We start from the raw sequence: 16998 nt of genomic DNA, 5'->3' as shown, positions 1-16998 counted from the left end.
ATTCTTGATAACTTACCCACCTTGACATACTCATCAGTAAGATTGTTAAATTGTTAGAGACCATATGTATGCTTTTAGCAGTTTTTACCTAGACCTCTCTTATTTAACTTTGCTGATGGTATGCTAATTTCCATTATGTTGTACCCTCTTGTCCCTGTAAGCGGTAGATGCCAAGTTCCAAAATATTCCTTTAGCTGTAGATTTCATAGAAGAGATTATTATTTTAAAAAATTCCTCCTCTTATTTTAGATTTATGCAGGTAGACACATACCAGCAGTGGACAGACTCTGTGTTGGCATTCGTCCCGGAGAGGTGGGTTGTGAAACAACTTTGTAAAGCCTTTTGAAGTGATTCACTTTTACAACCTTCTGGAATTAACAAAGTGTGTGATTACTTTAAAATCCAGTGCTTCGGTCTCTTGGGCGTGAATGGAGCTGGCAAGACAACAACATTCAAAATGCTGACTGGAGACACTCAAGTAACATCTGGAGATGCTGTAGTTGCCGGTCACAGGTATGTCGTGAAAAATGCCAGAAGGCGTCAGCCCAGCCCGGTGAACAATGAAATTATTTATTTAGGAAAATTTACATGCCGCTTGATTGTAGGAATAAAAACACCCTGTAACTTGAGTAACTGTCATTGCACTGCCAGTTAGCAATATTTCCCTGTTCTGTGGCTGAGGGCAGGAGAAAAAGTCACACATACACACACGTATTATGTTTTTGGTGGCTGGAGAGGGAAGTAGGCTCACCCAACAACTCCGGCTCCTACAAGATGCACGTGGCCTGAGGTGAGCTTGTTTTGGTTTCCTTCCCCTATCCTACACGGCAGGAATGGAATAAAATTGGAGGTGTTGTGAATAGCTCACTGTATGTTAGCATGCATTTCTTCTTAACTACATAGTAACTCCTGTTCTGTGTAATTTACCTTATAATGGTGGGGTTTTTTCCTTCAGCATATTGACTCACATATTTGATGTTCATCAAAACATGGGCTACTGCCCACAGTTCGATGCGATTGATGACCTGCTCACGGGGAGAGAGCACTTGCGTCTTTATGCCAATCTGCGTGGTGTCCCAGCAGCAGAAATTGAGAAGGTAAAAGGACAAATTCTTCAACGTTTATTATTTTTAAAAAGTATGCTGCTTTAAAAAACAAGAACCATGATTTCTGATCAGTCAAGAGTTCTTTATATATTCTTTGAACTTCATCCCAAGATATCCAGGCCCAAAAGGCAGTTACGTATGTTGTTAGATCCCTGGGTGTCTCTTTGATGTCCATGCTCATTCTTATCTATGTTGCGGTACAGATATGCATCCACCCCTGTGAAAGTTGCAGGTAGCCAGTCTGGCTAGTCACGCCACCCTGCTGCTGTTGTTTCCACGTGCCAACCTTGCACCTGGTAAAATAATTCTGCAAATCCATCCTGCCAATCTGCAGAGTTTTCTTGCGTTATCAATGCATAATAAGAGTTCTGTGTGGATTCTGGAGAATTAACCCAATAACTGCATTCCTTAATAGACTCTGCTCCCATCATGGACTGGATTGAGCCCATTGTGTTTTAAGTAACTACCAGTCCTTTGACCTCCTTTATCCCTTCTCCACAGGTTGCAGAGTGGGGAATTCAGAAGCTTGGTCTCCTGATGTATGCAGATCAGTTGGCAGGCACATACAGCGGTGGGAACAAGCGCAAGCTCTCCACTGCCATTGCGCTGATAGGCTGCCCTCCTTTAGTTCTGCTGGTAAGTCATTTTGCGACAAGGAGGCCAGGTAAAAAGTAGCCTCTTTAGGTGAAGGCAATTCTGTACGGTTGTGGAAAACTCCAGTTGGACACCGTGTGGTGTGCAAATCATTTTACTTCTAAAAGTAATTTCTATGTCACCATGTCGTAAAGTATCAGGACGGTACACAACACACTATTAAAAACACCAATTTCTCTGAGAAACACCCCAAACAGTGCCAAACTCCAGTTGTATTTTCTTGCCTGGGGTGGTTCTTTGCAAGTTAGTGCCCTGCTTTTCTTGCTGTCATCTGCTGAACCACCGGTAGTATACCCTCTTCAAATGGTGTTTCTGATATTCTCGGAAGGTTAAGTCGCACTTTCCCCCAAAATTAAATTTGGCGGCATGTTTCATCCTAACACCTGAAAAAGTGTATTTTTTAGAATGTGTGAGAGTAAGAATACAAAAATGCAAACCTGAGCCTTGCAGGAGTATGAAAAATAAAATCAAAAGGTATATCTGTCCTTCCCTCACTGAGCTCCAAATAGCACTAACAAAGCTCCTGTTCGAGGCTGGCTGGAGCCCTTAGCAGGAAATGCTGTTGGGTTATGTATAGGGCATATGCTGCAATATTTTGTTGAGGGTACCCACATCATTATTATCATCCACATCTCACAGGATGAGCCAACTACAGGAATGGACCCTCAGTCCCGACGCTTCTTATGGAACTCAATTGTCAGTGTAATCAGAGACGGAAGAGCTGTGGTCCTTACGTCACACAGGTAATACAAACCTCCCCATGTAAAATCAGTATGGGAATCTAACACCATTTAAAAAAAAATACTTGCCACTGTTGTAAACCTTCAGAGAAAGCGTGATACAGTACTCCTAGCAATGTACTACTTCCATTTGCAGGTGGAAATCTACCATTTCCCCTATCATAGAAAAAGACCACACATTTGGAAAGTTTAAAATGGTTTACTTACAAACTCTCTGAAGGTCCGATTCATGTGCTTTTCCATACAGCAGTTAGAAAATGCAGGTAGAAAAACTTAGGTTAGTTCCAAAGTGGCGGAAGTTCCTAAATTATTTGTATAGGAATACAAGGATGGCTTTGGTAAAATAATAATAATAAAGCCATGCGGTCTAAGCTTGGAGCAACCTCTTTTTAGACCTCTTTACATACTGGAGTTCACGTGGCAGACTGAGGGAAGCAAGACTTTCCTCCCAAGTGGCAGACTGAGGGAAGCAAGACTTTCCTCCCAAGTGGACAGAGCAACTTAGCTAAACCTGGCAGGACAGCTTACTATGGCATTAACCTCTTCGTGAATTAATTAAACTTAAGCGTGTTGGTTATACAGGCACTCCCCATTAGCATGGGGGTTGCATTCCAAGGCACGGTGCATGTCAGTCACCCTTGCGGTGCTGAAACCAGCATGGGCTGTGAACGCGCACAAATGGGGAGTTGCCTGTATAATAATAATAATTTTTATTTATACCCTGCCCTCCCCAGCCAAGGCCGGGCTCAGGGCGGCTAACAAGCAATAATAAAAATAAGTTGAATGAATACAACTTAGAAACAAAATTAAAATACAACATTAAAATATTGAAGCATTAAAATATTAAAATGTAGTCTCATCGCAGGAGGAGAAAGGAAAAGAAAAAAGAAAGAGGGGGAGGGAATCAAATTGGCTCCAAGGCAAAGGCCAGGCAGAACAACTCTGTCTTACAGGCCCTGCGGAAAGAAATCAGATCCTGCAGGGTCCTGGTCTCATGAGGCAGAGCGTTCCACCAGGCCGGAGACAGAGTTGAAAAGGCCCTGGCTCTGGTTGAAGCTAATCTACCGTATTTTTTGCACCATAACACTCACTTTTTTCCTCCTAGAAAATAAGGGGAAATGTCTGTGCGTGTTATGGAGGGAATGCCTACGGGTGGCATGCCTACGGATTTTCCTCCTCTAAAAACTACATGCGTGTTATGGTCTGGTGCGTGTTATAGAGCGAAAAATACGGTAACTTCCTTAGGGCCCGGGACCACTAGGGTGTTGCTATTTATGGACCTTGAGGCTCTCCGTGGGGCACACCAGGAGAGGTGGTCCCGTAGGTATGAGGGTCCTAGGCCGTGAAGGGCTGTATGAGGCTGTTTATCCCACAAATGTTAGGGCTCTCTCTAGACCCCTATCAGCGGCAAACCTGCAATAATGGCTGAGCATCCTGACAAAGTTACGACACAATGGAGCATTTACTGGCTGGGGTCAATATGAGTAAGTGGGACTACAGGTCTTTTTTACATCAAGCTTTCTCTATTTACAAGCATGGAAGAATGTGAAGCGCTCTGCACACGTCTAGCCATCATGGTTAAGGGCACCTTCAAATGCCTGGGCACCATCCAACATCTCAAGTACAAGTAAGCTGATGATTCATTTCTTATGTTTATTGTTTGGTTTAGTGTAATTTAGTGTAGTTGATGGATGAATATTATTTACTGGGGTAGTAAATCCGTCACTTCATATACCATGGGTATTTCACAGATACGGAGATGGCTACATTATCAGCATGAAAATAAAGGCCTCTAAACCCGGACTGCCTCCAGACCTGAGCCTAGCTGAACACTTCATAGAAGTGAACTTCCCTGGCAGCATACAAAGGGAAAAGCACCATAACATGCTCCAGTACCAGATATGCGCCTATTCGCTGGCCAAGATCTTCCGGCTGATTCTCTCTAACAAGGACAACCTGAATATTGAAGAATACTCTGTCACACAAACCACCCTGGATCAGGTAAGAAAAAAAGTGCTAAAAATGGGGGGGGGGACCTAACTCAACAAATGCAAGCCCTCCGCCACTTAGGAAGTCCCCCCCCTCCCAATGCCTAGTATGTTTTAGTAACAGGCAATTCTTTCTTAAAGGCTGTGTGCTTCCAGATTCCATTCATCTGAAAATAGAGAGTAGCATTAAGTGAGGAAAGTGTTGATTTAAAGAGGAGATAATGGTGGTCAGTCATTTTCAGTAGAACCAAGCTTTGGAGACCAATTATACTAATTAAGTTGATGCACTTGTCATAAGAATGGCCTTCACTTCACAAGACATGGCTCTTCCTTTGAAGAACAAAAATATCCATTTTTTCTCAAAAAAACCCTTACATGTATTTAATGTGTGCTTTTTGAAAATTCTTGTTAGTAAGAAGCAGGCTTATTTCTGCACACATTGTATGAGAATTGCCTTGTCAATCACACCACGTCTTGTGACTTTTGCCAGGTCAGCCTGTGCATGAGTCTAATTTCACTCCAGCTCTAAAGCAACATCTGGTTGGCCACAGGTTATTTGTTTTCCAATGGAATGTCCAATTCTTGTGTTGCCATCTTCCTAACTTTGTTTGGGGATGCACACAAAGAAGGGCCTCAGATGGTGATTGCAGTTCATGTGGGTCCTGATCTTAGAGGTACTGGGCTTAGCCACCAGTCCTGATCTAGAAAACTGCATGCATGAGATGAACATCTGGGGGGGGGGGAATGTGGAGAAAAGAAATCTTTCCAAGGTCAACACTGGAGTCATGAATCACCTCTGTTCTTGATAATGGACATTCTGGATTTCCCTACTTCCTTCTAGCAAGTGCAGTTCTGATTATGCATTTCCCGGTTTCCTTCCACAGGTTTTTGTGAACTTTGCTAAACAACAGATGGAGGATGAGGAAATTCATCTCCACCCTCGTGCAGCGGGAGCTAGTAGAGAGGTGAAGGTGACCCCTGCTTTCTATCGGAAAACAACTGCATAGAGAAGTTCTGCCACAGGTGAAGCAAACTCCCCAAGCAGAGCGCTACAAATCCTGAATAAGCTTCTCACCAGCACAGGTTTTAGCCCCCTTTCAGTGGTTTCCCTGCATCTTTGGAACTCGCCCGCAAAGGAAGTATGTATGAATGGATCCATCTTCATTAAGCTTTTACAGAACAAAAAAAACCAGCTTTGCTTTTCAGTCTTTTTTTACTAAAATTGTTTTGCTGGGCTTTTAAAGCAGTTTTTAGTATTATAAATGGGTTGTTTTGAATGTATGTTAAGCATTTTTTAAATATTGCGTTAACATTTGACAGCTGCCTGTGGAGGGCTCTGCCCTGTGAAGCTGCATGTGCATTTCTTAAATATTTTTTTTTTAGCAAAGTAGAATGTAATATTAGGAACTTTAGCTTGGCACAGTGATGGGATCAAATGAGTAGATACTAAGTTTAGTCAAAATCACTTGTGTGTTCGTAAAAAAAAATTTTAAGGATGCATGTGCTTTGCTTCCTAGTTTCATTCTGAACCAAAAAGAGAAACAAGCACATATGTTTATTTAAAGTCTCTATTGTTCTGTGGAATTAATGCTCTGGGTCAAATCTAGACTTGACAGCAGTCAAGCACAAGATGGGCTGTCACTGCCAGCAACAGAATCACAAAATTTTACAGATGAACAGGAAATATTTGTTTTCTCACAGCCTTCTTTACATTAGTGGCTCACTTTTACTAGATTAGTTTTAAGTTGGAATATTCCCCTCAGCTGTTGACAGTTCATTTTCAACTCTTGATACTACTTAACTCCCGCTTAAAACCTAATTAAAAGGTACAATGGGGGAGTTCACAGTTGTGCCATTTTTCCCACCATGAAAATCTTAACAGGTGGTGATTTGGATTTAGCCCAACCATAGCTTGTAGTTGTATGCAGCTCTTAGCGAAGTCAACAGGAAACCACCTAGAAGAGATTCCCCCAAGGTGCTATTGATTTTGACATCTTTTTTTAAAAGGATTTATGTCGTGGGAGTATTGCATTAGCTGAGTTTTGATTCAAGCTGCTCTAATCTCAAGATCAATAACCTTTTAGTATTGTTTTGTATGTTTCAGTGCTATAACCACTCTGGGGCTCTGTTGAAGGTAAAACTTTTTTTAAAAAAAATAGCTTTCTTTTTAATTCAGTTATGGTATTAGAGAGTAGCTGCCAGAAAGTGGCTCCTTGTGTGGATTTTGGGTGGTTTTTGGTGGTGGAGCTCTTTCAACCACACAGGCATCACACTTTTTTGAGTGACTACACTGGGTGTTTAAAAACCTAACCATCCACACACACCCAATGAGAAGTAACTTACACAACTAGGGCTGGGCGATGTTAGATTTTCAACATCACAATGTATCACCAGCTGAACATCGTGATTTGGCAATGCATCACAATGCTGAAACAAGCTGCATTGGCCCCAGCCCATGATGGTGCTTTGCCGGGCTGGGGCCAGTGCAGCTGGCTGCAGCCTGTTGCTTAGCTGGGGTGGGTTTGTGGAAAGGCTCCGCCCCCCCCCCCCCAGCTGAGAAAGCTCAGTGTCTCTGTTGCAGTGCAGGCAGCTGTGTGCCCCTGAACAGAGAAGTTTAAAGGAGTCCCTCTGCCTGCCTCTGGCTCGTGCAAGCCAAAGGCAAGGGCTCTGTTACACTTGAGGGAGCTGCCTTTGCAGGCAAGGGTGAGCTACTTCTTCCTCCTGTAAAGCAGGCAGCTCGCCCACCAGATGGAGCAAGCACTGCCAACCTGATAGGATCAGTTTGTAGCGTTTCCTCCATCTCTGAAGATCTCTCAGCTGGGGAAGTGGGAGCACTTTAAAACAGAGTGCCCAAACCATCGCCGGCTCCGTAAAACTGCTTGGCTAAGGCAAGGGCAACTGCATGCTCCTCAGCCGAGCAGTTTCAAGAAGTGGAGGGAGGAACAAGCTGTATTGGTGCCTTGCTGATGGCGCTTGTTTCTCCCTCTGCAGCAGTATCACTGGTGAAACCACCACTGCTCCAGAGTCCCTCTGCCTCCATCATGTTTCTCCCTTGGCACACTGGGTGTTGGTAGCAGAGGGACTCTGGAGCAAAGGCAATTTCACCAGTGATACACCGCTGAGTGAAACCGCCATCCCACTCTGCCCCTCATACCAGCCCTGGGCAATATATACATGACTGCCACCCCCAGCAATAACTACATCACAGATGGGTGACTCAAGAGGCAAAGACCTAAAAACGCTCTCCAAATACTGGAAGGGCTAGCATGAAGAGGAGACTGAAGAGCTACTCTGATGGCAGGACTAGGGAGTATGTTTCAGTTGAATATTAGGCAATACATAAAATTAAGTGCAGTTCAGCCATGGAATTAGTTGCAGAGGATGGACTGCTATCTGTTGGGAAGGATTTCCTGTACTGAGCATCAGGACGGACAATGCTATAATTCCAACATAGCTGTCAATAAAGAAACAAACTTGAAGCAGATCCTGAAAGTCATTAAACGTAATTTGCATTTCTCGGATGTAATTTGCTGTATAACAAACATTTACATATTGTCTGTGTGAAAAGAAACAAGAGGTTTTTTATCTTATCATGGATGCATTTTTTTAACTTGAAAGAGATTGGGTATTAAAGAAATATTAAAACTTCACCCACTCTATTGCTATAATTAATTGGACAGAATTCAAAATATAAGTTTGAATTTATTGCATATTCTCTTTACAAATTGTTGCAAAAATTTATGTACATTTCTAGAGGAATAAACTTCATCAAGAAACAGTCAGAGTCCCTTTGCTGATAGTCTTAAAATTAAGTTCTTAAAACTTTGTAACATAATGTCTTATTCTGATTTGATTTGCACAGAGCCTTCTTAAAATGCATTGAACACAAAATAAGGAAAAATATTTTCCACATTTCCTTGTATTTTGGTATATATGAAGAGTAACTAGAGGATCACACCTCCATATTTCCTTTTGGCAATATGGGACCACTGGTTAGGCTATGACCCTTTGACAAAGGCAGGGATGGAGATTTGGGAAGTTTTCGTTCCTACCTTTGATGAAGATCGTCACAGTTTCCTTGGGCTCCCATGATTTTACTCCTTTTTTTCCTCTTGACACTTTCTTCCTTTTCTCTTCTGATTTACTTTATTCTTCACCTGCTTACCTTCATTTTCAAATTTAAAACAACTTTTAAAAAATAGCTTTTCCCTTTCCTGCTACCTTTTGTACCCCCACTGACTTTCTCTGGAGCCACCAGTAAAGAGCTACCACTCTGCACGCTATCATTCAAGGTCTTATTCCTTGTGGCCGTCACATCTGCCTGCGGAGTATCTGAACTTAACACCCTATTGGTGGTCCAACACCCCTGCATATTCCACAAAGACAAAGACATCCTCCATACTGATCCTGCCTAATGTCCTTTCCAAACTCCACCTACAGCAGGAACTGATACTACGTAGATTTTCCCCCAATCCATACCACCCTCTTGAAAAGGCCTGGCATTCCTTAGACCAGAGCTTTCCAAACTTTTCACACTGGTGACACACTTTTTAGACATGCATCATTTTGACACAGTAATTCAGTTTTACTAGGAACACACAGTTTGGAAAGCTCTGCCTTAAGATGTAGGCAGGGTACTTAAGGTCTATATAGCCCATACCAAAGTGCTTTGGCAATCATTCCACCATTCTATGTTAGTTAGAAAAATCACCCCAAACACACGATCCTGATGGATTTGCACCTGCATTACCACAGCATATGAGGCACAAAGGCTACCTGTCCTTGCAAACCGACAGCACATTCTACTGGGGCAGTAGACATCTCAGTGGCATCCTTCACAAATGCCTCCCTACTGGAAATCTGCAGTGCAGCCACCTGAGCATCTCCCAGTACCTTTACCATACACTAAAACAAGACACCTGGGTGTCAGCTGACACTGCCATTGGCCAGAGGGTCCTCCAACAGGCCTCCTCACAGTGTTTTCTTTGCAGTGGTACCCACCCTAGTTGGGAGAGCTTTGGTATGTCCCAACCAGTGGTGTCATGCTGGCAAAAGAAAATAGTACGATTGGTACATACCTGAATAGTAGATTTGTGTTGCCAGCGTGAGACCATTGGGGCCCCACCTTATAATGGCCTGCAACACTGTTGAATAGTTGAGACAGGAAAAGTTCTTGTTCCATAGGAATTCAGCTTTATTACTGTATGTTATTTGCTTATTAACTGATGAGACTCCATGGACTACTTGTGCTTAGTGAGTCTGCAGTGCTGAGGACAAAGGAGCCATCCATTTCCTAAATATGCACTCCTTCCTTCATCAAAGGGGCAAAGCCATAGCCCAACCAGTGGTCCTGTGCTGGCAACACAAATCTACTCTTCAGGTTAAGTACCAATTGTTCTACTTACATTTGCAAGTACATGGGCAACCCACTCCTATGTAAAGGAAGCATCCCTGAGCCTACTCTGATATAACGATGGGGGCGAATTCAATTCACTTTGCATTTGAAGCCAAATTTACGCTTTCCAAAACTATGAGAACCAGAACATAGCCACCCTTAGAAATTCACACTTATCCAAATTTTGTGATGCAATTCTCCAACCAACCAATGTTTACAAAAATGCATATAGTAGTTAAAAGTGTACATAAAAATTAATATTAGTGAAAATAACATTAAAAATGCATTATATTAAGGAGACATTGCTTGCAAAAATGTGTGCATTAGTGAAAAAGGCATACAAAAATGTGTTTTCTAGCAGAAATCCATATTAAAATGCTGAAGCACTTTCAGGAGGATATTTTCTAACAGAAAATTCACAAAATGCTGCATAAATGTGGAGGACCGAATTTAAGACTACAATCATGAGAAACAGAGAACCAAGACTAATTGATTTGCTATCCCTACTCTCAAGTAAGCATGCACCAGGGTATAGCATGAAGTGTTTTCCAAGAATGAGAAATGCAAGTAGAATAATCACATGATAGCCTTGTTGGTATTGCATCACTTCAGACTGCAGGGTGGTGAATGTTTGAATGCTTCTTCCATTTAACAGAACACCCTGAATGTAATAATTTAAAATATTTCTGGACCACTTTTAAGGTTAAAACCCTGTCAAGTCAACTTACTAAATAAAAACCAATACAAAAATAACCACAATTAATAAATAAAAAACAGCTGATCCAAAACATAGCATCAAGTCCCAAAATATTAAAATCTAATACAAAATACAACTATCAGCCATCCATTAAGACAACAAGAGCATGCTAAATAGGGCAAGAGACACACAAGAACCCTTTTTCCTTCATGTTCAAGTTTTATATAAATCTGGGAGTTTCTTGCAATGGAAACATTCAAATAGTTAACTCACCTTGCAGTCTGAAATGGTTCATTCCCAACAGGTCTGTTTCAAATGATTATTCTGAACATTTAAACTACGTTGTTCTCATTCCCAGTGCTCTCTCTCTCTCTGTGTGTGTACCATTTTCATTCACAATGTAAAAGTATTTCCCACAGCAAATGCTTGATTTGAAGCCCCCCACAGCGCTTTCTATGCCTCAGCTTTGAAGCACAATTCGTCCAGAGATTGGGCAGTTCCAGGCTGTTGCTATTTCAGGTTGGATTCAATCAATACTGGGGAAATCAGGTTGCACAATTAGAGCAGATTTGGAGCTCTTTCACAACAACCCCACTTTCTCCCAAAGTCAGACTTTTTTTGCAATAAGGAAAGTGAAGGGAAACACACCAAAAAGAGTGGGAAAACAATAATAATTGCTTTGATGCAACATCATCTAACCTCCCTGGAAACAAATCAGGATGAACGCTCAATAAACATATCATCCAGAACTGCCCTCCCTCAAAACATATCTGTTTGTGGAATTCCAGACTGTTTCACACCCAATTCTCATGCTTCCTTTTTGCCACAGGGCCTGGCCCAGACTTTTACAGAAAGCGTATTCTTTCGGCAACGGTGGATAATACCTTTGCCAAACAGTTAGCTCTGAACACCCTTCATGGCTAAAGATGACAACATGAGGATTGGGGGAGAAGATAAAACCAATACTGAATCCCACAAATTTTAAAAATACATGAAGATATTAGCAGAGTAGGAATGCTGAAAATAATGCCAATGTATTTCACATCTGACAACCAATGTGCCCCTTTGGTACATGGGTAGATGAATCTGGTGGCTCATTTACCAGAAGTAATGTATTTACTATGGTGGACGATGAAGCCACAGGATTGGGTAATTCTCTCACCACGCTACCAAGGAGCTAAGAATTGTGGGAGGTAGGTGAAACATCTCTGCATCTTCCATAAGTAGTGCTGCACAGATTGTACCTTCATGCCAAAAGTACTTTCGAGATTCCATATCCGACAGGAATCAATTCTTCCAACTTTCTGTCCTAATCCAAAGCACCCTAGGGGAAAGGCCTGGCATTCTTTAGGCGTTCATCGGGCACTAAAGCTGTACATTCATCGAACACAAGAAATTAGAACAACGGACCCCTTGTTTGTGTCCTTCCACCCTTCATCTCTGTGGAGGAGGGTTTCAAGTTCCACCCTTGCCAGATGGATACGGGCTTGCATTTCCGTAGCTTATGAATCCCTCAAGCTGCCCCAGCCAACACATCTATTTTCTCATTCAACCAGATCAGCATCCACTTCAGCGGCCTTCGCCGCTAATGCTCCGCTGCTTGATATTTGTAAGGACGCTACTTGGTCTTCCTCAAGTACCTTCGCCAGGCATTACAAGCTGAACCAATTATCGTCAGCTGATGCAGCATTTGGTCGCACAGTTCTTCATCGGGTACTTTGATCAGCTCATCTGCAGTTGGGTCCCGCCCACTTGGGGATAGCTGTGGTACGTCCCAATCCAGCGACTTTATTGTTCACCGTAGTAAATAGAGTGACTGGTCTTACCTGAAGAGTAGCTGTACTACCCATGTACTATCTGAAACCAAAGGGCGCAGTGGTTGCCAGATGTGAAATCCCCTCCCCCCAGCTCTCCAACCCCACTATGTAGATTTTGAGCCCATGGAATTCCACACTAGATAGTAATTTCTGCATGCTCCTGGGAAACCTTGCCTGAATTATCTTTATACCGTAACTTATTTTCTTTGCCTGTGGTTGTGTCTATGCAGCCTCATCCACTTTGTTTCTGATAATTAACTTTTTAAAAAACCCAACAACCTTGTTCTTACAGTAAGAAAGGAATGATAGACATTCTAAGACTAGGATAATCTTTAAACTCTCGTATATAGGTGGAGTGTTTATCTTTTGCCCAGACTGACATCTGAATGAAACAAAGAAAGGTGAAGAGTCCCACTGCAAGAGAGAGAAAGAGAAAGAGAGAAAGAGAAAAAAGAGAGAAGAGAGAGAGGTCAACGTTTATGAAATATTGTAGCTGGAATATTAGCCCAAAATTTTCAAACCAAGAATCTTATTCACCTGGAACGCATTGAGTCATGATAGTAAAACCAATCCATGTCCCCAGCTGTAATGGTGAAGAAAATGCAAAACTATTTCACACAATAAAAACTGCTAAAACAACCTAGTCCCCTTTTTAAAAAAATACATACAAATGCATCTCTTTTTAATATCAGCTTGTAAAAACCTTGGTAATAAAACAACTGCAAAACAATCATGCACACAACCAGAGAAGTAACTGGAGCCGTTTGGATATATGGACCAGAATCCACAAAAGCACAACCCCCTTGTAGAGTTGTTTTTGCAACCTCGACAGACATACACATACACACTTCAATTTTGAAAAAAAATAAAATTATCAGTCTAGAATTCTAGAACACTGCATTTAGTTTCTGTTGAGACAGAATGGAGGCAGTGAATGCAAGTCTCACACACCTGTAAACCTGGTCAGTCAAAATTTATGCAACCAGTTAGCCAGTCACTCACCTCCAAGACCTATGGCCTATACAGCTGTACCCCTATCCTAACCAAGTCTTTGTGCTCGTATTTTTCTTCCTATAGAATTTTCCCAGTTTGGGGCATTTTCCAGGGAGTCACTATTTTGCGGGTGGGATTCAATCGCACACGGGTAAATTCAGGTTGTACATTTTAAGTTGATTTGACACTCATGTACAAAAAAGAGTTTTTTTAAAAAAATAAGACTTCATGTTAAGGAAGCTGAGGGATAACAGTGGTTTGATATGATGTCATACAATCTCCCCACAAACAATGAGAATGAATGCTTAATAATCTGGAAGTGGCCTCAGAAGCTGCCCCCAACACTTCTTTACAATCTTCTCAAGTTTAAAAAAAAAAAAAGGTTGGGAATTTGGTATGAGAGCTTTTAAAACAGGTACATGTACACAAACGTCCTCCCGACATCCTTTAAAAATCTCTCTCTCTGAACTTTAGGTGGTTGCTTCTGAAGGGAGTTCTCCATGGAAAACTCATGTGCACACATGCTGCCTGCCGCCATCTGCATGGTAACTGCATCTGTTTTTGTGGTACATAATGCATTTCCCCACTCTTGCTCGCTCCATAAAGTCTATATTCCTACAGAAGTGACACTCTGCTGCAACATCCCTTTGCAGCAAATGGCACTGGAAGTCTCAAGTAAGACAACGAAGTCAAACAATAAATTCCTATGCTCCAAATGCAAAAGTCAATATGACGTAGAGACAGAGCTCAGAATATTTTGATGTCCAACACAAAATCCAAAGAACACACGCACAAACACATACACAAAAATGCAAGCAGCTAAATAACAGGTAATTTTTCTATCCTTTGCTAGTACTGCAAAGGTGGGCTGTGTCACACGGCCTAATTCAGGCATAGGCCAACTTGGCCCCCCAGATGTTTTTGGGACTACAACTCCTATCACCCCTAGTTAACAGTGCCAGTGGTCAGGGATGATGGGAGTTGTAGTCCCAAAACATCTGGAGGGCCGAGTTTGCCTATGCCTGGCCTAATTCATGGTAGAGCCAGCTCTGCCATAATGTGAAAATGTAATAGGACCTGCATAGTTGCACAATCCTCTAAACAACCTCCTGCAATACTCCTGTTTACACACTCCAATTCATTATCTGACTAATTTAAGCTCTTTCACTGGGCAATTTTAAAAAAACAATATTTATCTTACCCTTTTTTCATCAGTTTCACTGAGAGGTGCAGCTTAAACGCTGTTTCAAAGTAAAGGATGTGTTTGAGATGCAACTCGGCTGTGCTTTTGTAGCCAAGGTGGGGTAATAAAATACATGCATTTTACTGAGTTTCTCATCCCAGAAGTTGCCCCCATGAAATCCTGAACATTTCTTTACACTCCCCTACAAAAGCAAAATCTTACACCAATCTTTAAGCATAAGCTAAACATTAGCGGTCCATTCAGTTTTCAAACATACATACCTCATAAGTATAGTTAGGGCAGGACACAAAATAAAACAGCCATGTGAAAGGATTCTTCGTCGGATAAGGGATCTTACTGGTCTTGGATCCTATTGATTTAAAATATCCACAGATATGTAAAACTAGTGGTACTTTCTGTATACAGACACATTTTCCCTATAGCATATGGTTTGACAGCATGGCTCTATAGTTGGTAAATATAGGGGTTCTGGTAAAACCCAAAGTAACTCCCGCAAGTCTGAAGTCTGCTCTTCTCTGGATTACAGAATGATCAGCTGTGGGATGGGATGAAAAGGAACATTCTATAATGAGCTAAGCTAGGAATCATTTTTCGCTCTCCGTAAGACTAGACAGTTTAGAGTAGAAGTCCTTTTTCCTCCTCCCTTGCCTTGCATATTTGGAAATCTTTTTTTAAAATGGCAATGTCATTAGCCAATAACCTATGCTGACTGACTACCTTCAGGCAGTTCCTGCAGTGGACTGTCTGCCTAGAATAATTGTAGCTTTAATCCAATATACTAATATGAACTAATTCTCTGATGCAAATCCTTTTGTAACCAAAACAGCACCGACTAGTAGGTATCAGCAGGCTTGGAGGAACCTCAAGGATTGCAGAAGTATTAATGATCTTTACCAAAATAAATAAATGCTAAGGGGGAGGTCAGTTTACACCTTTGAAAGCCCACCCTAACTCAAGCCAATTAATGATGATGATGATGATGATGATGATAATAGAAACTAAGCACTCAACTTTTACCATCTCTTCTCAAATTACTAAGTGCAACATGGATAGAAAAGTTTCCAGCTTCACATGTCTGCAATGAGACAGAAATAAAGACAATTAAAACAAAGACTGCTTTAAATAAAGAGCCCTCTGAACAAATACAATTATGAGGATTAGTAGAACAACAATGTTCTCATTAGCCCACTCTACACTAAGCACCAGGATCATAGCTGGGGAGGGAAGGGATAAAGCTCCCCTCCCCGCACACTGTGTCCCTTATAAAAATCCCCCCTAAAGTGGCATCAGTAGTTTAATTCATTGGAAGATTTCAGGACCATTTCATTCAGTTTACTTAATTTTGCATTTATAACCTATTATTATACGAAAAGGGGGAGGGATGCAACATTTCTTATAAAAATCATTTTTCAAACCGAAAGAAATTGTGCACATGGTATTATTTAAATTACTAAATTAAAATTATTATTATTAAGTTATTTAAATTTGTCAATCCCAAAAGAAGCAAGTCACCCATATCTCTATTAATCTATTTTCCTATAATCCTTTGCTCCTTGCTTGCACATAGTAAATGAGTTTATATGTAATTGCCACATCCCAGATTCTATAAAACCCGTCAGACAAAGGGGAGGGAGGGAGCTTCCTTTCTGCTGAAACTGGCATTTTAAGCTGCAGTCAGGAATATAGTCGCCATTTGTACATCTGCATTTGCCCATTCCATATACTATCTAAAGTACGACAAAGGAAATTTCTTACAATATAGTATTTATATTTGCAACTTACTCACCAGGAACATGATCAAAGCGAGATTGACCTGCTTTTGTCCATAAGCTGCAAGACAAAAACAAGGGAAGGTTCAATTTAGCTCTCGGTTAGCACCGTTAATGAAATGCTAAAACAAAATAAAAAGCAAAATGTGTGTTATGCTGCTACTTACAAGGCGGTGTGTAAAGAGGATGGTTGATATAATAAGCAAGCCAGGCAGCAAATCCCCAGTAATAGAAACAATTCTGTAAAAACAAAAACAAAAAAAGGAAAAGGGGGGAAGCCATTTATATTTGTGTCAATGTTTTACATTATGTGGGGCTATTGCTACGATTTAATTCATGTACGTTTGTGGTGCATATCCATACCAATTCCCGGGTTTCATTTCTTTGTGACACCTTGGCTAAGAAGCAAATCCTAGGTAGGGGCTATGCAAGAAATGTCTCTGTTCTCAATGGTTCTTATTAAGTTCTATGGAACAAGCCAACAGAGCAATCCTAAAGTGATTATGTGGTATGCGCCATCCAGAAAAGGAGGAGGGGAGCACTTTCAGTTCTCTCCTGTTGGTGCTAATAGGTGAGGAACTGGTATACCAGTTCCAGGGCTGGCCTTTTTTTTTTTTTTACCCTTTCTGGGAAAC

The 16998-nt window shown here is 41.4% G+C and overlaps 2 protein-coding genes across 8 annotated transcripts in view; one reads left to right on the top strand and one right to left on the bottom strand.

Moving 5' to 3' along the window:
- The window catches only part of ABCA4 (ATP binding cassette subfamily A member 4), a 99428-nt gene extending 91290 nt beyond the window's left edge, over positions 1 to 8138 (top strand). The window contains exons 43-50 of the mRNA XM_083620528.1: positions 250 to 312; positions 407 to 513; positions 956 to 1097; positions 1608 to 1742; positions 2400 to 2503; positions 4035 to 4127; positions 4252 to 4501; positions 5373 to 8138. Of these exons, the coding sequence (XP_083476654.1) occupies positions 250 to 312; positions 407 to 513; positions 956 to 1097; positions 1608 to 1742; positions 2400 to 2503; positions 4035 to 4127; positions 4252 to 4501; positions 5373 to 5495 (1017 nt within the window). The 3' untranslated portion in view covers positions 5496 to 8138. The remainder of the gene's footprint in view (positions 1 to 249; positions 313 to 406; positions 514 to 955; positions 1098 to 1607; positions 1743 to 2399; positions 2504 to 4034; positions 4128 to 4251; positions 4502 to 5372) is intronic.
- Positions 8139 to 8170: 32 nt separating this feature from the next.
- LOC310765566 (very-long-chain enoyl-CoA reductase-like) overlaps positions 8171 to 16998 on the bottom strand; it is a 29199-nt gene continuing 20371 nt past the window's right edge. For 5 of the 7 annotated variants that reach the window (XM_083620733.1, XM_083620736.1, XM_083620731.1 and 2 more), the window contains 6 exons: positions 16531 to 16603; positions 16381 to 16424; positions 15606 to 15669; positions 14855 to 14943; positions 12935 to 12980; positions 8171 to 12811 (listed from right to left, as the gene is read on the bottom strand). In XM_083620733.1, coding sequence (XP_083476859.1) covers positions 12684 to 12811; positions 12935 to 12980; positions 14855 to 14943; positions 15606 to 15669; positions 16381 to 16424; positions 16531 to 16603 — 444 coding nt within the window. In that variant the 3' untranslated portion in view covers positions 8171 to 12683. The remainder of the gene's footprint in view (positions 12812 to 12934; positions 12981 to 14854; positions 14944 to 15605; positions 15670 to 16380; positions 16425 to 16530; positions 16604 to 16998) is intronic. The other 2 variants (XM_083620732.1, XM_083620737.1) reach the window with 2 other exon arrangements.

Source organism: Podarcis filfolensis (genome assembly GCF_964270895.1).
Source record: "Podarcis filfolensis genome assembly, chromosome: 6".
NCBI lineage: Eukaryota > Metazoa > Chordata > Lepidosauria > Squamata > Lacertidae > Podarcis > Podarcis filfolensis.
The sequence above is the reverse complement of the archived record's forward strand: the minus strand, read 5'-3'. Positions and strand labels throughout refer to the sequence as shown.